General features: G+C 42.3%; 1 protein-coding gene across 1 annotated transcript in view; it reads left to right on the forward strand.

The window, feature by feature from the left end:
- Positions 1-5,739: 5,739 nt before the first annotated feature.
- The window catches only part of LOC136577582 (cytochrome P450 2W1-like), a 40,227-nt gene continuing 20,730 nt past the window's right edge, over positions 5,740-25,236 (forward strand). Inside the window, exons 1-7 of the mRNA XM_066577509.1 lie at positions 5,740-5,919; positions 12,887-13,049; positions 13,530-13,679; positions 20,976-21,133; positions 22,725-22,898; positions 23,299-23,446; positions 24,231-24,415. Of these exons, the coding sequence (XP_066433606.1) occupies positions 5,740-5,919; positions 12,887-13,049; positions 13,530-13,679; positions 20,976-21,133; positions 22,725-22,898; positions 23,299-23,446; positions 24,231-24,415 (1,158 nt within the window). The remainder of the gene's footprint in view (positions 5,920-12,886; positions 13,050-13,529; positions 13,680-20,975; positions 21,134-22,724; positions 22,899-23,298; positions 23,447-24,230; positions 24,416-25,236) is intronic.

Raw genomic sequence — 25,236 nt, forward strand, 5'->3', positions numbered from 1 at the left:
AACCGCATGTTGCCTCCACCCCAATCTTTTCCTGACCAAACGGGCAGGGTTTTTAGGATGCCGGGATACCCCATACACTGTCTCTCAAGACACTGGCTACGCAGACATGGTGACGGGCGGGTCCCCTTCCCCTTCACAACCGTCGTTTGTCAATGATGAGCAGTCCTCTGCATCAGACATCACAACACACTACCTCAGTCTTGTACTCGCCACCATCCGGTTCTCAATCCGGTACTGGAGAAGGCTCTTTTATTAGTTATACAACATTGCAGTGATCACGACTGTTGCAGGGGGATAACTGCAATGTCGTAGGCGCTACCATTGGAAACTGCATGTTCCATTCTGCTGTAGCCTAGTGTGACACTGCATGGAGTTGCCAGGTGTCCTAGAAATTCTACCGGATGGCCATGGGAAAGATGGGGACATTAGTTGCGGATTTGCTGCCGATGCGGCAGGATTGCGGCAAATTCGCAAAGGAAAAACCGCAATATATCCGCGGTAATTCCGCCCTGTGTGAACCCAGCCTAAATAGGCCTAAGTTTGTTATTCATTTAGTAAATGTTTACTGTTCCTGTTTATAAACAGAACACATACATATACTGTACTAGCTTTTATACCCGGCGTCACCTGAGTTAATTTGGTATTGGTTACTTCAGAGAAAGCGAGAAATAAAAAATGTATACACAGAGGAGCGTTAAATTCTTTTCAGACTGCATGTGCCAATGTCCCTCTGCAGAATTTGCCACCTCCTCCAATCTCCTTACTTTTTTACCCATAAAAGGTAACACCAGTTTTTATTCAAATTTAACCCCAAACTGGAGGTTGCAGCCCATTCTGAACCTTAAAGGAATGCTCCATCCTTGCAGTCCATGGACTCTTACTTATGTATTTTACAGCCTTTCAGCAGTTAGAAATAATCAATTTGCGATCCCTTTACTTTTCGTATTTAGGACCTAAAGAATGGTCATGCAAAATTTCAAGATTTTCAACATCGGTAAGTTAGAGAATTAGTGGCGAGTCAGTCAGTGAGGGCTTCCTCATATATATATATAATAAAAAAATGTCCGTCCATCCATCCTTTATGCGCTACTACACCTTTCATTTGATCGCCATGAATCTTTGGGAAGTTGTTGATTTAACAGAGGCAGTGAAGTCCAACTAGTTTGGAAAGAACTGACTATGTGAACCCTTGACCGAAAAATATAATAAAATATAGCTTTTATTAAAGAAATAACTAAAAGGAAGAACAAACACACATAAATCTAGATCCAGGAAAACCCGTGGAACCGATAAAAATATATTGATACCACTGTCCATAAACAGTAATAGACCGGTCAGTCTGAGTATCGTTATGACTCAGCCATTTAGTGTATTCGGTCTCTTTGCAGAATCTGACAGGATTATCAGAATCTATTGTATACACGTCAACCTAATCAGGAGATGAAAAAGTGACATAAGTCCGACAGTTGGATGTTACAGAACGTGACCCAAACTCCAGAGATCAGGTTCGGTGATGTATACGTCGTTCACATCGAGAAAATAAGCTATGCCGGGCCACTAAAAATTGTAAGCGTAACCCAACGCGTTTCTCCCACAACGTGGGGTTCATCAGGGGTTTCAATACGCAAAAAATGGTACTTTACTGGTTTAATGCCTCCCAGTCAGAAATCGGATAGTGGTACAAACATAAAAAATTGATGAAGCCTCAAAATGTCCAGCACTGTCAAATAAATGACACACTGGATATAGAGGGATCAATCAGAGTAGAACTGTCATTTCCACTGGTGACGATTATATTACTAGATTGATTATTGTCACCATATAAGATAAATGAACTGACAGGACTACGAGAACCCTACTACTACAATGGTAGAAATAAGAGTAGGGTACAGGTAAGAAAAATTTCTACCCTTTAACCCCTTGAGTGGCACGCCCGGAAATTTTCCGGGACGAGCTCCACTGCTCATAGTGACATAGCCCGGAAGATTTCCGGGCTATGTATCACTATGGGAGCTGCAGAGCACAATGCCACAAGCTGTGACATTGTGCTCTGCCTGCACAGACCCACAAGCTGTGACATTGTGCTCTGCCTGCACAGACCCACACAGAGCAGTGCAAGGGCTTTGAAAAACCAGCAGAAGATATTGCCGATATGTCGGCAACCTCCTGCTTTGTTTACAGGTTGCCATAGAGACCATCGGCTTGTCAGAAGTAAGCCGATGGTCTCTGTGGCAGGGAGAGCTTGGTGCTTGGCTGTCAGAGGACAGATGGGTACTAGCTCTTACAGCAGAGATCAGAGAAAACCTCCGATCTCTGCTGTGTTAACCCTTTACATGCTGCAGTCTGTGACTGCAGCATGTAAAGGGCTGTCACCATCGGACCACTGGATTGTGATCAGGGGTCCTGATGGGTCCCTGTGGAAGTCCCCTAAAGGGACAAAAAAATAAAATAAAAAAAGTAAAAAATTATTTTAAAAAATAATAAAAACACTTGTCTCCCTTTACTTTGTAAAAAAGCAAAAATACAATCACACATGTGGTATCCATGCGTCGTAATGACCCAGAGAAGGAAGTTAATACATTATTTAACCCCTTAATGACATGGCCCCTTTTTTTCTTTTTTCCCCATTTCTTTTTTTCCTCCCCCCTGTTTAAAAAAATCACAACTTGTCCCGCAAAAAACAAGCCCTTATATGGCCATGTCAATGGAAAAATGAAAAAGTTATGGCTCTTGAGATGCAACTGCAAAATTAGTTGAAATTAGACCATTTAAAAAAACCTGCCCTGGTGGGCACGACAGGGTGGTAGGAAACCCGCCACTCAAGGGGTTAAGCGAGAGAAAATTATAAATTTCTCAGGGATAATAGTCCCGAGTACAGAAAGATAGAATAATTTTAGCCGTTAAGTCAAAGGGTATCCCGAGGGCAAAAGTTTTGCAATCGGGTCCCTGGATAATCAAAAAAATCAAGTCATGGTATTTGTATAGCACCAACTTAATCCGCAGCACTTTCAGGTAATTATTACTTATTACCCCCACCAAGCTGGGTTCTCATTTTACCGACCTCGGAAGGATGGAAGGCTGAGTCAACCTTGAGCCGGCTACCTGATTCATGTGGGAATCGAACTTGCAACCTCCAGGTCGTAGGCGAGAGCTTACACTCTGCACCACATGAGGCTCATCAGATGGCATATTCACAGCACCCCAGACTAGCCGCCTTTTGGATAGCCATCTGATAAATTTTCGCTCTAGACCTACAAGGAAAATTCCTAAGACCTATAATAGTCCCTCAATAGAGTGGAAAGAGGATTCAAAGACCTATATTAGTCCCTCAATAAGTCAAAGCCTTAATAAGCAAAAACTGAAATCAAACAAATGAACAAAACGGCGGCATGTCAGCCCTGGTGGTGGACTGACAGCATACTGAACTCACAGCTCCCTGAGCTTTAAATAGGAATCCTGTAGCTCCACCTTTAATGGGGGAGTCTAGGTGTAAGCCAATCATCATTATACAGGGGCGTACCTATGTCAGTTGTTACTATGGAGATCAAAGTGCTGTCGTTTTGTTTAAGACGCACTCATGTCCAAAATACATATCCTCACCATGTATAAATGGTAACAGTGCCCACCTGATGTTTAGTGCTCCCAGAATATAAATCCCTGGTTGCCCCGATCGTCTGGGGAGAGTAGCGTTCCTGTAGTGATCATAGAGATGTAGAGAAGCTATAGAGATGCAGAGATCACATGACCCGCCCCTCCGGCAGTCAGCTGGGCAGGAGGGGGCGGTGCCAAAGGTCCTGTTTTCAGGTCCTGTTTTCAGCAGAGAGAAGAATAGAATAAAGGCGATATACTGATTACAGTGACATTTCTGCCCAGCCTTATGGATAAAAGTAAACAGTGCAATTGACAGTGGCATAATTAGCCACATTTAGTAGTAATAGTTCAGGTTATACAGATCGATAGATCCTCTACCATGACATGTCATGCTAATCGTGATGTGACACATTAAGGGGCGTGTCCAAGACGCCGAGAGCTAGAAGTAAACAAAGGTATTAAATCATGATAAATTAACTCAAGCAATGTGAGTTTACATAAGCCCAATATTTCAATTGGGACACACACTAAAAAGTGTCAATATGAAAATGCACTGTTTCTTATAATAAATCTGCTGTTGTCACATGATGTTTTTGTATATAATATACATGCTTATATTGATGACCATAAAATGCAGACGCTACGTGCAGGAAGATAAATCAGCAACCAGGTTACAAAGAGCAAGTGGCGAGCAGAGTATGTGACTGTGGAACGGATGGCCACAGTGATAACTACATGATACAGATAGCTTGATGCTCAATAACAAAGGTGAGGGGTTAGTTAAATTACACAGGCACAACCACAGGGCAGAGATAATCCTAACCTTGGTAACCTAAGATAAAGTAACAGAGTCATGGAATCGTTTATTCTTCCAATATATGATAGCTTATGTCACTTTTTCATCTCCTGATTAGGTTGACGTGTATACAATAGATTCTGATAATCCTGTCAGATTCTGCAAAAGAGACCGAATACACTAAATGGCTGAGTCATAACGATACTCAGACTGACCGGTCTATTACTGTTTATGGACAGTGGTATCAATATATTTTTATCGGTTCCATGGGTTTTCCTGGATCTAGATTTATGTGTGTTTGTTCTTCCTTTTAGTTATTTCTTTAATAAAAGCTATATTTTATTATATTTTTCGGTCAAGGGTCCACATAGTCAGTTCTTTGGGAAGTTGTTGAGTACACTCCTGGGAGGGTTACTGGCATAGTACATCTATCCTACGATAGGTGGCGCGCGTGTGAGCATCGTCGACAGTTATGCCCCCCAGACAAAGATCATTTGATTTCCATCTCAAGCACGAAAGCAAAAGGCATTATGAGCAAGCGTGTTCAACCAGAAAATGATGCATCCGCCGAACGTTTCGCAAGGCAATTGCTGGGTATTGAGAATGCTGAGGTAAAATGAAAGCTGTGCTGTGATTTGTTCCTATTTCTTATACTGCTGAGGTAACATGAAAGCTGTGCTGTGATTGGTTGCTATATATTATACTGCTGAGGCAACATGAAAGCTGTGTGGTGATTGGTTGCTACTTATACTGCTGAGGTTACATGAAAGCTGTGCGGTGATTGGTTGCTATATATTATACCACTGAGGTAAAATGAATGCTGCGCTGTGATTGGTTGCTAATTTTTATATTGCTGAGGCAGAATAAAAGTTGCGCTATGATTGATTATTTCTCTTACTGCTGAGGTAACATGAAACCTGCGCTGTGATTGGGTGTTATCTATATATATAAAAACGAATGCATGTATGTCTGTCTTCGCAGCAACGTGCGACGGATAAGCTAGTATAAAATAAAACCTTTGCTCTCATACAGTGCCCTGGAATTAACGGCACTTTAAAATGAACAACAACAATAGAGATATCCTAAAAACCAGTTCTGTGCACAAAATAAATTTAATTATTTGATCTTTGACCTGTAAGGTGGGTAAGCACATTGAGAGATAGTATTCATTTATCTGAGATAAGTATGTTTTGTCAGCCAATTGAGTCTCCCTGGGGTCTTAAGTCATAAACATCAGAAGAGCATGTGAAAACAAGAAAGGCTCTTTGGACTTTGGTGGAGTTCCTTTATTCAAGGACAGTGTGTATATAAAGAGTTACTAGAAAACTAGGGACTACAACAGGAGACTCACCATGGCTTCAGAATCAGTGACTATTTTCCTTCTGTGCACCATCGTCATAATGGTCGTGAAGATCCTAATGAGCTTTTCGAAAAGAAAGCTTTATAAATTCCCACCAGGACCAACCCCGCTCCCCATTATTGGTAACCTGCATTTACTGGATATAAGAAGACAAGACCTCACTCTAATGAAGGTAAAATAATGACTTTAGTTCTGATGACTAAACGTGCTCTGATTTCATAGATGCCAATGTCACAATTTGTCTCCAATCGTTGACCTTGGAAATATAATTATACAGTCTACTTGGCTGATGTCATTAGCGATTTATAATGTTTAATTCATATGGATGAAACTGAAATTATGTTATTAAGTGGGTGTTCACCGAAAATCCATTATTCATTGACCAGGGTTTTGGTCTTTCCTGTTCAATTGATTTGTCTCACAGAAGAATTTTACTAGAGATTGTAGACTAGTGCTACCTGTACACTTAACCCCTTTGATGGCCCCATTGCCTTTTTACGTCTTAGCTAAATGGGCTTTAATCCTAGAGAACGTAAAAACATGCATCCTCTTTGGAATAAAGCCCTCCTGGGTGAGGATGTGACAGCTCCATGCTGTCAGTCCCCACAGGTAGCAGACAGCCTGGAGCTGTCATCCCGGACTCCGGGGAGCCCCCTCCCGGCAATGCGATCGGTGCTATCCAACAGATAGCGCCAATTGCAATAAAGTGAAGAAAAAGTTTTAAAAAGTTAAAGATTCAGCTGCCCTGATGGATCAGATTCTTTAGGGCAGCTGAGCATACTCAGCCGCCTTGTCCGTGATGTCCCACGGTAAACTGGTCCTCCGGGAACCATTGGCACCACATGTATGACCTCATGAGCATGCGCAGAAGGCCGGGAGCCCTGGCAAATTTAAAATCTCCTGGCTTATGGCTCCTTCAGGTAGCCGGAAACCAGGAGATGTCACCGGGGACTGTGGTTAGTGGCGATCATGAAAAAGTATTTTTAAAAAGATTTTAAAATGTTGAAGTTTTAGCTCCCCTCATGGATCGGATCCATGGGGGGGGGGGGGGTTAAAATACTCACCCCGGGTCCTCCGCGATGTCCCAATCTTTCGGGACCTGAAGTCCCCGTCTGCACATGTGCACCCAACGTCAATCACCGGGTGTGTGCACAGAGTGGCTTGCGCCCCTAGAAATTCGAACTCCCTCTGCTCCTAGTTATCATGTATAGCAGGAGCAGAGAGATGGCACTGTGGACCGCTGTATGCGGTTCCTGGTGGACATGATCACTGTTATCCAATGGATAACAGTGATCATTTAAAGTTAAAAAAAAAAAGTTTAAACAATTAGAAAAAAAAGCTTTAAAAACATATGTATCATCTCCCCTCATGGATCATATCCGTGAGGAAGGATGAAATGACGTACCTAAGGCCCTCAAATTTATCCACGGACTTTACCCCAGTTTCTGCGCACGCACCCGTCGCCAAAATGGCATGGATTGCCAGAGTAATTTAAAATCTCCCTGCTCCTGACTACAAAACTTAGCGGAGAGCCTGGAGATTTCACGGGCGGCCCCGGTGAGCGGTTCCTGGTCAAGTGTTGGCCGTTATCCAATGGATAATGCTGATCACATAAAAGTTTTATAAAAAGTGTAAGTTTTTTTCCCCCTTTACAGATGCGATCGGTGAGAGGAGATGAAACCTTTTACCGGAGGCCTCTGTATTTGAACCCAAAATGCAATCCTCCTCCATGAACCTTCCCAGATTCTGCACATGAGACTACCGGCAAAATGCCAGACACATGCTAAGAAGCCAGGGAGCCCAGGAAATTTAAAATCGCATTGCTCCCGGCGACCAATGGCCGCTGAGAGCCTGGAGCTGTGACCTCATTGAGCGCTCCCCGGTCACGTGATAAAAAGGTAGCGATCTACCTTAGGCCGGTCTCACATGACTGGATAGGAATTCTGGATTCCATATGTGTCTGATCCGCGATAATACAGAGATCAATCACATTAGATTACACAATTCTGCTCACATTAGTGGGTGTGAATGACATAATCCACTTGCAGAAAACAGAATGCAGCAGTTTCTATTTTACCGCGAATATCCGCAACATAGAGCCCATTGTGCGTAACTACATTGTGTACGGTCTGCGGGTACCCACGTCATCGCTAAGTGACGGTGCAGGAAATACAAACAAAAAAGGTGTACTACACATGACTGCTTATGTGAGTAGGCAGTTATGCGCAGTACAATGCGCGGCCGTATGCAGGGTCACGGCCCGGGCTCACAGCTGGGATCTGCTGCGGGTCTCCACATACGGCCGTGTGAGCCCGGCGTTATTCAGACCGCTACCTGTACTACGTAATTTACAGGAAGCCCTGGGAACGCTCTCGCCTTCCTGCAGTTCCAGAAGCAGCTTGTTGAGTGTCTTCTGTGTGAGACCACCGCACCTCAGCAAGCTTACGAAGCCTCACAGAGCGCCACTTTTTACGCCCCATCCCTGCCACTGAGGTCAAGAAATACCCCCCAAAATGCATGAGAGGAGAGATACCCGGTTTTATTGCCCCATGTACCCATCCCAATAAGGCCTCCGTAATTACCCCTGTCTTCGGAAATACCACACAGTTCACATTATTACTTTTATCTAAGATTTGGGGAACACCGAAAAGGATGCGGAGGAGGGGGGGATTTTTTTATTGTTCAATAAGTTTTTATTGGGTTATCGCAATACAGTTTTCATACAGAAATAACATTCGGAACATCTGTCTTCATGCACTTATACATCTTCATGAGAACAATCATGAGTGTCTTATTATACATAACATACATGAGTTTAATTGAATTGACTATATATGACTTTAACTGTTTGGAATCAAACTGGGGAAGTTGGGATGGAGGGTATGATAGTTCAGGGAGGGTGAATAGGAAGGGGGGATTAGGGAGAGTGGTTTGGGTAAGGGGGACAAGAATGCTTATATATTCAAATAACCTCAGAATTACTTCAATTTCTAGATACTTTGTAATTTACTTTCCTTCAGAGCGAGTTAGCAGCTGGTTTTCCTGTGTTTATGCAATCAGATTGATTGTTGACTGGTCAGGGTGAAAATGTGTTCTCCAGGGTTCCCATGTTTCTATAAAACTTGGTATTGTGTTTCGTCTAATCGCGTGGATCTTCTCCATGGACATATGGTCCGACATTAATTGGGTTATAGTTGAGAGAGGGGGAATTGTTTGGGATCTCCAGTTCCTCGCGATTAGAAGTTTAATAACTAGAAGCCCATGGGTTATTAGTTTTCTTATTCCTTGCAGGGGGGGATTTTTTTAACGTGTCAATTTTTATTCCGTACAAGTGCACGATGAGGCCTGGAATTTATTCAGTTGTGCCCTGCAATCCAGCGGGTGCTCCCTCCATTACAGGCCTTACCATGTTTCCTGTAAGTAGATTAGGGCCACAACGGGAATGTTTTTGAAGACGGGACAAACGGGGGAATCCATTTGGGGGTGAACGTTTTCATTTCTATGTACACTGTACAAAAAACCCTGTTTTTAAATTGACAAAACTGCCAAAAAAAATGTAAAACAAAATTTTTTTCCTTCTGCTTTGCTTAGATTCATTCACATACTGTGGGGTCAAAATACACAGTACACCCCCAGATGAATTCGTTAAGGGGTCTAGTTTTCAAAATGGGGTCATTTGTGGTTTTTTTTATCATTTTGGACGCTCAATGGCTCTAGAAGTGGGCAATGGGGCCTGGAATTTATTCCGTTGTACACTGAAATCCAACGGGTGCTCCTTCCATTATAGGCCTAGCCATGTGTTCTTTAAGTAGATTAGGGCCACAAGGGGTAACACAGGACAAATGGGGATTTCCATTTTGGGGTGAATGTCTTCATTCCTATGTACACTGTACAAAAACTGCTTTTAGAATGACACAATTGTCAAAAAAATACAGGATTACAGCTCACACTGACATAGCAGTGGGTTGCCCTGTATCTCAACAACGGGCTGCACTGGCTGACATCTTGGGCTCCTCTAGAAGTCTGCAGCAAACTGCAGAATGTGCCGACCGGACGCGGGAGGCCAGGACAGTGCTGGACATCGGAGAAGGTGGGTGAGTACTTTTCAGCTGCCTTGATGGATCCGATCCATTAGGGCAGCTGAATCTAACTTTTTAAAACTTTTTATTGACTTTTATATGATCGCGGCATTCGGTAAATGCCGGAAATCATGTGACAGGGTGAGGGGTCCCACGGCCCGCAATGGCAGCTGCAGGTTGCCGGCTACCTCTGGGACTCAGCAGCATGGAGCTGTCACGTCCTCAGTTTACAGGGCCTTAATCCCTGCAGGAAACATGTTTTTATGTCCTCAGGGATTAAGGCCCAGCAAGCTAGGACATAAAAAGGCAATGGGCTGCTCACTAAGAGGTTAAATAAACTAGAGGCTCCTTTTCCACGTGTAAGAGATTTGATATCCAATTCGAAAGTGCGATCCCCTTCGGGACCTGTTGGGTTAGAGAGGGTCTGCTGCCGGGGCATGGTTCCAATGGTTCTACAAATTCATAACTACATCTGTTCACTTGGACACATTACACAGCTACTGGCCCCTCTATCCCAATTTGAAAAATCGTGTATGTCACCTATGTCCATGGAGACGTGATTCTCCGTGGTTCATCATATCCTGCCGGCAGGACAGATGCAAGGCAATGCCACATCCTTTGTACAAGGCTGGGAGAGAGAATTAGAATGCTCTTTAACAAAGTAGGCCTGGGCTAAACATTTCTCTTAACACACAAGCTCTCAATTTCTTGTAAATTCCAAGAGATAAATTACAAGCTTTTGTCCAGATGGTCAAGAATACCCACATGATTTTCCAAGATGTAACCAATTTTCTGAGAGGTTGCTCCTTGGTAAAGGGCACTTTCCTTCACATTTGGTGGTTATGCCACCCCCAGTTTTCTCCCTTTGGCAAAAAGTAATCTCTTTATATAATTTTGTGCATGGGATGACACTCTCTCTCCCCAGAAATGGCTCCCCTATCCTTGATCCCAGGGCCTCTAGCTTAAGTCAAATAGGACATTCTCAGATTTTTCCTGTTGACCAGGCATTAAATCATCCCTAATTTGTGGAAATCTCCATTGCCCCCCCCCCCCTCCACCCTAAGGTTAATGCACTTGGATGCCCTTGATAACTTAATGCACATGGAGGAACTTAGCGATGACAGCAGATTTTCCAGTTTCTTCTCTGCATGGGCTTCTTGGATACCACTCCTCCCTCTGTTTGCATACCTGACTCCTAATGATGTTGGAACTTCATAAACATACAACCTTGTCGTTAATCAGGATACAAAGTAATATCATTGGGCATATCCGCAGAGCCGTGCATATTTTCAGATTTTTTTGTTTTAGTTCCTTTCCGGTTTTATTCTTTTCTTAGTATTTCCCCTACCTCTTTCTCTCATTGTAACTTCCCTACCTTGTTTTTTTTCAAGTCTGCTGTGCCAAACCACAAGGTTTATGGCTTGGACTTGTTGTTTAATATTAAGATTTATAAAATGGAAGCTACCACTAGCATGTCATGTAAATGTAACGCTGTATTGGATCATCAATGTACACCTCGTTACTAGAAGGAAAACATGCCTTCTTGAATTTTTACCTTAGCAATAAAAATATTTTGTTAATTCACTTTTTATTGAAAGAGTTTTCAAAATACAAGGTATGCATGAGTTTGCACTTTGCAAACTTATAGCTTGACATTACAAGAATCAGATATTGTTTATGAAATTGTCAGCTAGCTCAGACAAAGGTTTTATCTATGTCCTAAAGTCAGTACCAGCAGGTCTCTCCCGCCCAGTTTTGTTTGTTTAAAGGCTTTATTTGCTGAGCCGGAGTGAGCCGCTACCTTCTTGCCACAAGCGCTCTCATGCATCTGGAAATCTGTAATAACCTTACCTAATGTTTATCGAATAATAACAAGGGGAGTGGGGGAGGGTAGAGGATGGGGAAAGAAAGGCAGGGAGGGGGGGTGGCGCTGTTAGCCACAGGGTGGAGTCGGGGTTTCCGACCCACCCTGTTTGTGTTGTTAGCTTCTGCCTGCGTTCCGTTTGATCTGTTGCTCCTGAGACCATTTACCTTGCCTTTCTGCGTGTGTCCCTGCTTTCAAGTCGTCGCTCCCTCCGTTTGTAGGATGCCAGAATTATTGGCGAGATCTGGACTAAGCCAGGATAGACTGGATAGATTGCCGCGTCTCCGCCAGGGCATAGCAGAGAGGCAGCCTTCAGAGGGCGCGCCCGATCCGCTGTCTTGTGAGCTAAGTTCCCACTTTAGCCTCAGGGCCATTATTTCGTACAGGATTGCGAGATGATTTTGTCTAATGGCTAGTGGCCAAGGGGGAGTGGTCAACCTCCTAGTCTGTGTTTCATACTCCTCATTCTCTGAGGGTTATATGGGTATAGTATATTCATGTATGATTTGGCTTAATGACGTTCCGGCTGGGGGGAACTCTGAATCTCAGAGCCTAATCATTAGTTGTGGTGTTGGATTGGTAGCTAATCCAAGGCGACCATATATTCCGGAAGGACGTGTATGTTGAATTTGTCCAACTCAGAATCTCCTCGAACTGATGTATCTGAGCCATCTTTTCTTTTCACATTTTAATGGAGCAATAAAAATATTTTGAAGAAAAAAATGTCTTTAGTAAAAGGAGTTTTCCGGGACTTCCCTATTGATGAGCCTGAAGTCCCGGAAAACCCATTTAAACTTTTATTTACTTCCCTCTTTTTTATTCTCTATAGGGGATTGATCGTTTGTACAATATACTTCAGTATATCCATCATAGATCACTAAGGGATTTAAGAGGTTGCATTAAAGGGGTGTAACAAGGGAAGGCTGGCAGGACATGTGCTCCACTGATGGTTACTAGTTGGGTATACACCAACAAACTACCCCTGAAATCATGGCCACATGACAGTCTTCTGGGCAAGTCTAGGCACCCCTCTTCCCCCACCCCAACCTTCATGCCCTTTCGAAAAATGGGATATTGTCTCAAGTGTATTGAGACAAAAATGTAATTAAGGAAAATGTGTATGCTTGCAATGTCATGAGTGGGAAACCATATTTTATTCAACTGTGAAATATAACATTATTAATATTGTTTTCCAGCTTGCAAAGAAATATGGTCCCATCTTCTCCTTCCATTTTGGCTCTGCAAAAGCAGTTGTTTTTGTTGGGTATGAAGCCAATAAAGAAGCTCTGGTCAATGCACACTATACGTTTGGAGATCGTGGTGCAATCCCTATTGCTGATAGCTTTCAGCAAAATCATGGTAATTAACACCGTCACATAGTCTTTGTTTCTGCAAATGAGAATAGAGCTAATCCCTCTGAACAGTGTTAGCCCTTCAGATATTTGTAGACCACTATTAAGTCTCCTCTCAGCCTTCTTGGCTGTACCCCTTGGAAACCTTTTCTGTGTATAACAAAATATTAAAATGAGTTCTAGCAGCTCCTGCATCCATCAACTTCTCTAGAGATAGGAACAAGATGCATATACCATAGAGTCTGTCCATGTTGCTAATATGGGGCCCACAAGAGCTGCCATGAGATGCTGAGGAGGGTTTGGGAAAAGCACTAAGTACTTGTCCGTTCTGTCCCAGGATGCGGTGGCATGAATTTGTAGGATGTGAACTGAATTTCATAAAGACTCACCTCTTTGTCAGAGAGCCAAGGCATGCAGGGAAAATCTAGGGAACTAGCAAAAGAAAGGCCCCGTTGTGAAGTGTGACATATGTGCTCTTCTCCCCTAGGAGTGTTCTTATCTAATGGAGAGATATGGAAGGTAACCCGAAGATTTATGCTTTCTATATTACGAGATCTTGGGATGGGGAAGAGACCCATTGAAGCCAGAATTATCGAGGAGCTACAGTTTCTGTGTGCAGCAATTCAGTCTTATAATGGTGAGTGGCGTCAGATACAATGGACCATGGGGTTTTTCTTGTAGGCAATTTTATACATGGCTTTCAAAGTTTGGAGACATTTCTCCTATATAAGGACATATCGGGGGCATGGGCAGACCTGAGAGCGGGAAAGACGCATTGTGGACCAGCTCCCACCCAAACTAAAGAAAATCCCCCCGAAAACTTTTTAAAAGAAATTTGAGTGTCCTGTAACTCACCTTTGCCAGCTCTTCAGATCACCAGAAGAGAGGAGGGGGAACCGGAGCGCTGGATCATATCCCGGAGCGGCTATGACAGCAAGCGGACTGCTGGTTACCTGGGGCTGCGGGCCTTTCCGCAGTTGGTCCTGGTCCCCAGAGACCCCAATCAGGGAGAAGAGCCGGCGGCACCCCAAATTGCAAGCGTGCACTTAGCAAGTCCTCCTCGTCTGACACAAACACAGAGGCTGTGCCTGCAGAGCGGAGGTGAGGTCAGATGCTGCAGGGGCCACCATCTTGCCACGGTGGGTCAAAGAGCTTCCAGACCAGCACTGTTGCTGGACGGAATCTGAGCCCTCTCCCCCACTCACCGGAGTGCAGTGAGTAGTTGGTCACATCCGCAGGTGGGGAGGGGGTTGGGGAGGGGGGTCGGCTTTCTGCGGAGCTCTCCTTACGTCCAGGCTGTTCCTGCCTGTGGCACTGCTGATTCTGGCTTTGAGGAGGAATCTCCCTCACCTACCTTCTGCACCATTGCACCCTGTTATTTGTCTGGAATAGAAGCGGCGGTGACGCCGGCGGTCCCTGCTACCAAACAAGAGGAAGCAGTGTTCACCAAATTGTCTCAGCCTGCTGGAAGGAGAAACTAAACCCTCGGCAAAAGAACCTCCTCCATTTTTAAAACAAGAATGGGCTAAAACCCCATCAAAGCATTCCTCCAAACCTTTTCCATGAACACAAAAATGTCTTTACCTGTTCCAACTCTAAGAAGGGACCACTGAGGACTCTAGAATACCCCTGAAAACTGAGGTTAACTTATTTTATACCATGAGCTACATGTCCCATTCCTTTTTTTTACCCCACTTTCTTCTTCTAACGATAGAGAAAATTCCACTTCTCTCCCCTTTGTCGCTCCCCTCCCCCCCCCCCCCTTCACTACAGATAGATGTCCTCAGGCGTTCATTCAACAACATTTACTCCTGTTCACTTAGAACCAGGACTGTTAAAGGGGTTGTCCCGCGAAAGCAAGTGGGGGTATACACTTCTGTATGGCCATATTAATGCACTTTGTAATATACATCGTGCATTAAATATGAGCCAAACAGAAGTTATTCACTTACCTGCTCCGTTGCTAGCGTCCTCGTCTCCATGGTGCCGTCTAATTTCAGCGTCTAATCTCCCGATTAGACGCGCTTGCGCAGTCCGGTCTTCTCCCTTCTGAATGGGGCCGCTCCTCGTAGCTCCGCCCCGTCACGTGTGCCGATTCCAGCCAATCAGGAGGCTGGAATCGGCAGTGGAACGCACAGAGCCCACGGTGCACCATGGGAGAAGACCTGCGGTCCACCGTGGGTGAAGATCCCGGCGGCCATCTTAGCAAGGTAAGTAAGAAGTCACCGGAGCTCGGGGATTCGGGTAAGTACTATCCGTTTTTGTTTTTTTACCCCTGCATCGGGTTTGTCTCGCGCCGAACGGGGGGGCTATTGAAAAAAAAAAAAACCCGTTTCGGCGCGGGACAACCCCTTTAATTATTTGTTACATTTTTTATATTTGATGTTCATCTTTATGGTCAGGTTACCCAGCTTATTACTGAATGCCTGGTAATCTTTCAGGTACTTGATAACTTTAGGTCTGCACTAGAGATGAGTAAACATGCTCGTTTAGTGCAATTACACGAACGAGTATCGCTATTTTCGAGTAACTGCCTACTCGGATGAAAAGATTTGGGGGGCAGGAGGGAATAGGAGGAGCTCTCTCTCCGCCCTGCAACCCGCCACCGAATCTTTTCGCCCGGTTAGGCAGTTGGGTCATTCCGTGTCAGTTCAACCGACGCTCCCGGTCGACCATCTCAGATTTCAATGAAACTTTGTACAAAGATAGACCCTGACCCTAAACTAAGATAGCCAGAATATTAGGCTTCAAAGTGCTTTGGTTCATGAGCTACAGGTCTTAATCTAGGGGGTTGTCATGTGATTACAGCGCGCAACCTGAAAAAGGTGGCGATTTCAATCCATTGCCAAGCCAGTTCCAATGACTCTAGAGCAATGAAACTTCACACACTAGGAGAACTTTTGGTGCTGAATCCAGCTAAGCTCCTCAGACTGCCACTCTTATCATCATTCTGCCACCATTGCATGTCAAAGTAGCTGGAAAAATTGTATCGCGCAAAATAAAACTCATATTTTAAGCAGTAATAACTCATAATCAATGCAATCCAACTCGGCTCTGAATTTATCAATGTGTACTCCATAGAAATGTTTCTCATTATTCCCATTATGGACCCAAAAGGATGCATAGCTCTTAAGATACAAGAGATTTTTTTGCTCTACAAGATTCGATGTTTTTCATTTTGTTCCCAGACCTTCTAGATGGGAACAAAGGGAAAAATTAGCAAAAAAGTGTTTTTTGCCATTTTTGACTCATTGTATCTTAAGAGCTATGCATCCTTTTGGGTCCATAATGTGAATAATGAGAAACATTTCTATGGAGTACACATTGATAAATTCATAGCTGAGTTGGATTGCATTGATTATGAGTTATTACTGCTTAAAATATGAGTTTTATTTTGCGCGATACAATTTTTCAGCTACTTTGACATGCAATGGTGGCAGAATGATGATAAGAGTGGCAGTCTGAGGAGCTTAGCTGGATTCAGCACCAAAAGTTCTCCTAGTGTGTGAAGTTTCATTGCTCTAGAGTCATTGGAACTGGCTTGGCAATGGATTGAAATCGCCACTTTTTTCAGGTTGCGCGCTGTAATCACATGACAACCCCCTAGATTAAGACCTGTAGCTCGTGAACCAAAGCACTTTGATGCCTAATATTCTGGCTATCTTAGTTTAGGGTCAGGGTCTATCTTTATGCAAAGTTTCATTGAAATCTGAGATGGTCGACCGGGAGCGTCGGTTGAACTGACACGGAATGACCCAGTTGCTCGAAATAGCAATACTCGTTCGAGTAATTGCACTAAACAAGCACGTTCGGTCAACTCTAGTCTGCACCCAAATGGTTGTTTTTCATGATCCCTTATTGTACTTCACAGATGCAGCATAACTTATTCCACTTTACCCCATGGTTATAAAAATTACACCACTGAATGCAAAGGGCCTCAATAGTTCCTTTAAACGATCCCTCCTTTGGAGAGAAACTAACACACAAAAATGCGACACTGTATCCAGGAAACGCATCTAAATGTAAAAGACACAATTAGACTCCAAAATAAAAACTTTCTGCATATTTTTCACTCTCTCGCCATTAATAAAAAGAGGGGTGCTCTAATAGCCGTAAAGCAGACTGTAGCATTCCAATGCTTGTATGTGGTTGTGGATGAGGAAGGAAGATTCGTTATCCTGTCTTGTCTGATCAACATCCCATACACTCTTCTCAATATATTCACCCAATATTAAGCAATCCGCTTTTGTCCCGAGAGTCCTAGACCGTCTCCCAAGTGTTAAATAAGGGGCTTTAAATTATTTGCGGTGATTTCAATATGGTCCCTAATAACTCTCTAGATAAAAGCGGCTCATTGTCCGCTAATAATGCACAGGAGCTACAAGACCTTTTTTTTCAAAATGACTTATATAACGTTTGGAGAATACAACAACATGCCATCGAAGGAGATTACACCTTTTTCTCCCACCACCACAAAAGTTATTCGCCAATTGACTACTTCCTAGTAGACAAATGGGTGCTACAGAAATCTCATTCGTCGGACATAGGTCTTATAACTTGGTCCGACCATGCTCCTGTTTCCTTGGCTATCACAGAGGTGTTTATCTTAGTCCCAACATCAGCCTGGAGCCCTAATAACTCTTCTCAATGACTGAATTTTTTGATGAAATCAGAAAGCACCTGGAAGAGTATTTCTCTCTAAAGGACATAGGCGACACCTCAATCCCATCTATCTGGTGTGCCCATAAAACTGTGATAAGAGGCCACTTCCTTAAAAAAGCTGCATATGAAAAGAAAAAAGACTCAAAGACATAGATGACCTCCTGTTACACATAAAAAAAACTAGAGATTTTAAATAAACATTTTTCAGACAAACCCTTTCAGAGTTGAAAATTTAATGTTTCCGCCTATACAACTTCATGCAAAATAAGTGAGTTTTATCTTTGCAAATCTAAACTCGTTAATTGGAAATAGGACCTCCAAACTTCTAGCTAAAAGAGTAAAAACTAATTAAACCAAAAGCAAAATCCCATTTCTATTAGACTCCTGTAATAACAAAATCATCAACCCTCGCAATATCGCAAGGAAATTTGCACGCTATTATAGTTCGCTTTACAACAAAAGACGATGAGATCACCACCCATCCCAACCAGCATTTCATTCAGAATTTTTTAAATAGTCTCTCTCCCTCTTTTTTCAGAATCGCAATCCACATTCCTCAATAAAGAGATTTCCACTTTAGAAATACTAGATACCATTGCTTCTTTAAAATTAAATAAATCTCCTGGCCTAGACGGTCTATCTAATGAATATTATAAGAGGTGCACTAATACTTTGGCCCCATATCTGTTAAAAAGGTTTAATCATGCCATTTTTACAGGGTCCTTTCCCCAGGAGATGTTGAGTGCCTTGATAGTTACGCTTCCCAAACCGGGCAAACAACTCTACCCCTGCAGATTTCAGGCCCATATCGCTTCTCAATTCTGATCTGAAAATCTTTGCTAATATTTTGGCCTCAAGGCTAAATAGTATTCTACCAAGCCTGATCAAGAACGATCATGTAGGATTTATCAAGGACAGACAGACTTCGGATGCTATATTTATAAATCTAGTTAAGCTGGTTGAATCCGGTCGTACCCAGTCTCTGCTCCTGTCGATTTGAGAAGGCTTTTGATAGGGTGTACTGGGGCTATCTGAAAGCTGTCCTTCCTTGGAAAATTTGGGTTTGAGGGAAAAATTTTTATCTGCCACAATGTCTTTGTACACTTCCCCTAACGCCCAGGTATACTCCTCTAGCTTCATGTTCCAAACCTTCTCAAATCAGTAATGGTACCAGGCAGGGTTGCCCTATGTCCCCACTGCTATTTGCCCTTTTAATGGAACCTTTTGCAGAAAACATCAGGACATCCCCAGAGGTTTCGGGAATCTGAGCAGGCACTAGAGAACATAAAATTGGCCTTTACGCCGATGATGTCATTCTCGCCCTAACAAACCCATCCCTATCCCTGCCAGCAGTTAACGCCTTGTTAAAACAGATTCTCTGAGACTTCCTATTACAAAGTTAACACCTCTAAATCTCTAATTCTGGAAGTAGGAATAAAAAAGCTTTTAATTTCCTCCCTCGCAAGGGAGCACAACTTCTCCTGGACTGAAGAAGCCCTTCCATACTTGGGTATTAAACTAACCTCCCCATCTACCAAATTATTTGACCAGAACTACAAGTGTCTCCCAACGTCCATTCAGACAGAACTTCAGCTTAAAACATATGGGATCTTCTAGCTGGACAGAATTTCAGCCACTAAAATGATAATCCTTCCTAAAATTTTATATCTTTTTCGAAATGTCCCCATGTTTCTCCCAATTTCATACTTTAAAAATATCCAATCTGCTATTATGGCTTTTATTTTGGGGAAAAAGAAATCCAGGGTTAGAAGAGAGAGCCTATACATACATAGGAAAAATGGCGACCTCGGATCTCCTTCCATCATACAATATTATTGAGCAACTATATTAGACCAACTTAGATTCTCCTGGCTTAACGACCCTGTGAAGAAATGGGTTTCGATTGAGAACCACAGACTAAACAACCACTCCCTGAAACATCAATTGTTGGCCGAACTAGACTTCAACTCTAAACCCTCCCTTCCTTCAGCCACACTTCTAGCAGATATGAATGTTTCGAATACCGGGACCCAAATATTAAAGCTAATTTCTTTCCTTTTACATAAAGCGGAAAAACCATATTAGAAATAGCCATTCAGAACCTCTCTCCAGCTGGAGACAATCAGGCTTAACCCATATAAGCTAACTCTGGGAGAATGGACATTTTTTTAACACTCAATCAATGTGTCATCTAAACTTGATACATGGTTATCATTCCTGCAGGGATCAAAGAAAAGGATTATCCACTTGCTATGCCATACTAAATCATCCCTTAATAAACCCCTTGGAAAACATAAACAAATGGGAGGAAGATTTGTAAATCCAAATTTGAGAAAATCAGTGATATGAGGCATCCTCTGCAGTTGGCTCAGTTTCTAAGTGCACTAACCACTTTGAAAATTCCCGCAAAATATTATGTAGCTGGTACCTAACCCCACGTTCTTTAAACAAAATGGCTCCTCGTTTTTCCAAAAACTGTTGAAGGTGTGGAGCGCCAGATGGCACCTTGCTGCATCTGTGGTGAGACTGTCCATGTGTGTCCAATCTCTGGAGCCAGGCCTTCCAACTTGTCACAAACCTCACCAATATTTAAATGTTACCCAACCCTACACCGTCTCTCCTAAACATACATGCAGATTTACTCCCAAACACTTTACGCACTCCAATAATGCATGTCATGATAGTCTGTAGATCCAGCATTACCCAGCATTGGAATGGTAACTCAATCTCCTCCATCACTGACCTAATTAAATCAGTTAACAACAATTGTTGGTTTGAGGGTATGCATTCCAGTGCTTTTAACAAGAGAGATTCCGACGCGATTGGGCGGCTTGTCTCCAGAGTTCCTATTGCTGCTTCCCTGAATTGATACGCTAATAACAATGAGTCCACCCATGACCTATTGAGATCATTATATAATTATCCTTAGTAATCATGATCTGACCAGTTCACGTTAAGATAAATTCTATTTATCTCCACATTACAATTGTTTTTGAAATGGTTTCATTTTAAATTATGCAAATTGAAATTTTATTTTCTTGTATGCATGTATCGAAATGTACTAAAATATTGTCAAAATTCAATAAACTATTGTTTCAAAAAATAAAAACAGATCGGTGAAATATTCTGCAATGGTCATAAGCAATACTACTGATCCTAGAATAATAGTTTGGTAGATGCTGCCAAAAAAATGACCAAAAGCACTAGTTATTGGCAGTTCTGGGAATATTTGATCTTTTTCAGTAATACTATTTCTCCATATACATTCCAGGTAAACCTTTTGCTAAAAAAGTGTTGTATCTTGCTGCTCCTAACATAACCTTTGGAATGTTATTTGGGAGACGGTTTGACTACGATGACCCAACTTTCCAAAGAATGATAACCATCATGGATGAAATTGTTATCAATGTTGGCACACCAGCTGCAAAGGTAAAGCAGATAAATCATTTGTATACAAGATAAAGGCAAAAATATAGCCAGTCACCGTCATTATACCCAAAAATTTTTTGATGTGTTTTCTAGATTAATATATTGTGACTGTGTAGTCTCCATATAGATATTCTTCAATTGTTTGCTAATCAATACCAGATTATTCCTGGGCAATGAACTATGTAGTCAGTCCTTGTCAGACATAGTAAGGTGGTGTCTTGGTAATCACTGACACTCAATATATGAAATTTAGTGTCTCTCACAGAGGGGCGATTTGCCCATGTGGACTAAGAGTTGAAGAGGATTTTAATAAGTCCAAGTCAAATATATAGTGTGGTATGGGTTAGCTCGGGGTAATCATCCCCTTGCATAATGAAAGTTTTATGCAATTAGGGAACGTGGTAGACTATTGTCTGTATGATGGCCAGGCTTACTAATAAAAGCCAGAAAAAGTTAGACTCAAAACCACAGTTAGAAAAAAACTCTCTAATGCTTATATAGATGTCGATATGCTAGACCCATTCCCTGACTCTGTTCAAAGTGCACCAAGATCCCAAAATAAATAGAAAATGAAAATCAAATGAAAAAGCCTGTGGCTCTGATGGTGACGAGGGAGAGGATGACTGACAGATGGAAATCACAGAAGTCACAGCAGAACAAGGCAAGAGATATCACAAAGCCTAAATAAAAGAGTGATCACAGCAAATTTATCTGACACAGTGCTGGAACTAGAGGATGTCAACAAGACCAGAACTCCACCAGGCAGCTGAATAACCATCGACCTCTGAGAGGAGGGACTGGAATACATACAGTTTCATAATGGTTGATTGGCTGAATTTACATCATGCAAGACAGGTGAAGTAGGACTAGAAGGTTGTCAGAAATGGGCATTTATATTACAGTTTAATCATACATTGCTGCTATGGTGTTGGTGTGGAATGAAGGTTGGGCATTTATATATCGTGGGGTCAGTGATACAATGTCACATTGTCATTCACATGCATATTGTATTAGTCCTCGCTCTGTAGAATCTGTACTGCTCCAAAGGTTCTATCAGAATATTATTGATTTAGATGCTCAACCCAGTCCTGACCAACAGGATTACAATCCACGCATGAATGTGACCTTATCGGGGTGAGATCTGAATAACCAATACTCTCATAGGTCCAATAGCTGTAATGATGGCACAAACAGGTAATCAGCCATGTACACGGTAAAGCACAGTACTGACTAACAGTGCAATGATACACAAAGTCCTTATGGTTTCATATTACAAAAGATGATAAATCAGCAATGTAGCCATTTACATGGAGCCTAATGGTGGAACCTTCTTCATACAATCATAATAATCCCATTGGACTTCAATGAGACTGACCTAAAACTGAATACTAGAATTTTGGGATCATTACAAGGCATTATGGAGGATTAGGATCAGCCAAATTCCTACACATAGTATATTAGTAGCTGTGTGATATTTAGCTGACATTACACAAGGTCATAATGTCAGGGTCTCATCTATTTTATGTGGTGATATGGATTACAGATACTTGCTCATCATATATACGATTTATTGTCTGTCTTCCTCCTTCAGTACTACAATGTCTTCCCAATACTGAAATATTTCGTGAAAGAACCCGCATTTGTTATGGACAGAGTTCATCAGCTAAACGAAATTTTGAAGGTTCTCTTCAAGGAAGCCAAAGAAGTTAAATCTGAAGCTTCTTTCAGGACGTACACCGAAGCCTTCTTTCAGAAGGAGGAAAGGGTAAAGAGCTTTAATCTGTGTGATGAGTGATACAGAATATCCTTCATTGTAGAAAAATGTAATTACAGTTTTCAGACACCAGATAGCGCACAGGTTCAATACTGCATGTGGAAATTACTCATGTTGCTGCTGCCCACATCTGAGGAAGGCCCTAAATTGATTTTTACTATTGTAACTGAGCCATTACTGTAACTAGCGGGTGACTACAATGTTGCCCTATGATGAAATGTTGCAAGGAGCTTTGCAACCATCAGAGACACATGATCAGGTTGGATTTTGTTTTGTCATTTTTACAATGGGGGAACATTAAAGTCTCCCTGAAGTGCAGTAATGTTAGTCTGCAGGTGATTCCCTGTTGCTCCAGGCTAAGGCAACTCACATTATTGTATTTGTCTTCTAGGAAATAGTAGCAGATGAAAAAGACAAAATCTTTACAGAAAGGAACTTGTTGGCCTCTGCATTTGATCTTATGCTTGGTGGGACAGAGACCACATCCACGACGATACAGTGGTGTATCCTGTTCATGATGAAATATCCTCATATACAGAGTAAGTTAAAGGGAGCCTGTCACCCCGAAATAGCACCATAAACTAAGTTATAGTGCTTTTCAGGGAGGTTATGGAAGACGGGGGATGTATTTTTATACTCACCCACTCCCCCGCACCTGTGGCGTCCGTTGGTGATGTCTGCTCACAGTCTGAAAATCTGACTCATTCCAGGCCGCTGTACATGCACACTCCCATAGATGTCTGTGGACTTCACAGCATGGCAACTGAGGAGCAGGTTATCATAAAAAATACATCCCCGCCTGCCCCTCCCAAAACAGCAACATAACTTAGTTTATGGTGCTGTTCTGAGGTGATAAAGGATTTTGTATATGAATAGTAATAATTCCATCTAATTAGTTCTTTTTTCAAGTTCCACAAATAATTTAAAGTATTTTAATTACCGTGGGTAACCAAAGGGAGATGTCCAGTCCTAATAACTACACATTGTGTGTGCAGCCACTTGTGTAATGGCTCATTTACACAGCACGATTATCATTCAGAGCTGTTTAAATTCCGTGGGAATTTATACTGTAGTCATGCCATGTAAATGCATGCAGCGGCTGAACAAGAGTTGTTCAGTTATTCCGTTTCTGCATGCAATGACTCTGTAATGCCGAATAAGAGTTCGGGGGTATAGTCTGCAATCACACTTTATGTTGCAGTACTGGCAGTCATGGCCATGTCATGGCTCAGCATCTCGTGTCAGGGTCAATAGATGAATAGTGACAAGTCAATGGATGAAAGGAATATCACAATTTATTCTGTACATTTCTGTATTTTCCAGAAAAAGCACAAGATGAAATTGAAAGTGTGATAGGGCTTGAGCGTCCTCCTAGATGGGAAGACCAGACAGTCCTTCCATACTGCTTGGCTGTAGCCCATGAATCTCAACGCTGTGCTAACCTCCTCCAGTACTTCCCACATTCCACACCTGCAGACGTCCATTTCAAAGATTATTTTATACCAAAGGTAATTCTTTATCTAGCAATGTGCATAACAAAACATCACAAAAACATCTCTCAAATTGTAAGACAGTGCCTGCAGTTTTCTTTTTAAATGTACAGAATAGGTGATTGTAAGCATTTTTGCAATAGGATTTATTAGCCTATTCTGTACATTTTTCATACAAAACCCCTGTACTGCTATGCAACTTGGTGAAGACGGGGCTGAGAACTCCGTCTTTATCCTGTTGTATAACAGTAGAGGGCGCTCCATCCAGATGTGTCTGCACTCATTGTATATAGAAGAGCTGCAAACACTGTTCTGTTCTCTTACATTATTACAATTTATTAATGTCACTATTATATATCATTCTTATTTTCTTGAGGACTACTAGCATCAGAGGTAAAGCTATAGGACAGAAGCGCACAACCTGCAGCCAGATAGAAAATGGTTGTGGGCGCCAACCATCAAGACAGAGACATATTAGTATGCATCCTGATGGTACATGGCTGTCAAAAGACAACTGTAACCTTTAGATACAGAGACCAGACTATCATCATCGCAGTTCCTTTAACACTTTCCAATTTCCCTGCCACCCACACTCGCCCCAGCTCTTATTTATTTTGAGTGGGACAATTGGGTGGATTCATTAGAATTACTCAACTGAAACACTAAAAGTGAACTTCATGATGATTTTATTAGCCATTGTTTGAAAATTTAGCGTGAGTTAAAATGTATATTATATATTACACTGCAGGAGAGGTCGGACATCAGACTCTCTTGCATACTGTAATATACATATGCAGAAGACAGGTTGGATGTCGGACCTCTCTTCTACATAATGTTAG

Source organism: Eleutherodactylus coqui, chromosome 8, assembly GCF_035609145.1.
Source record: "Eleutherodactylus coqui strain aEleCoq1 chromosome 8, aEleCoq1.hap1, whole genome shotgun sequence".
In the NCBI taxonomy this organism is placed as follows: domain Eukaryota; kingdom Metazoa; phylum Chordata; class Amphibia; order Anura; family Eleutherodactylidae; genus Eleutherodactylus; species Eleutherodactylus coqui.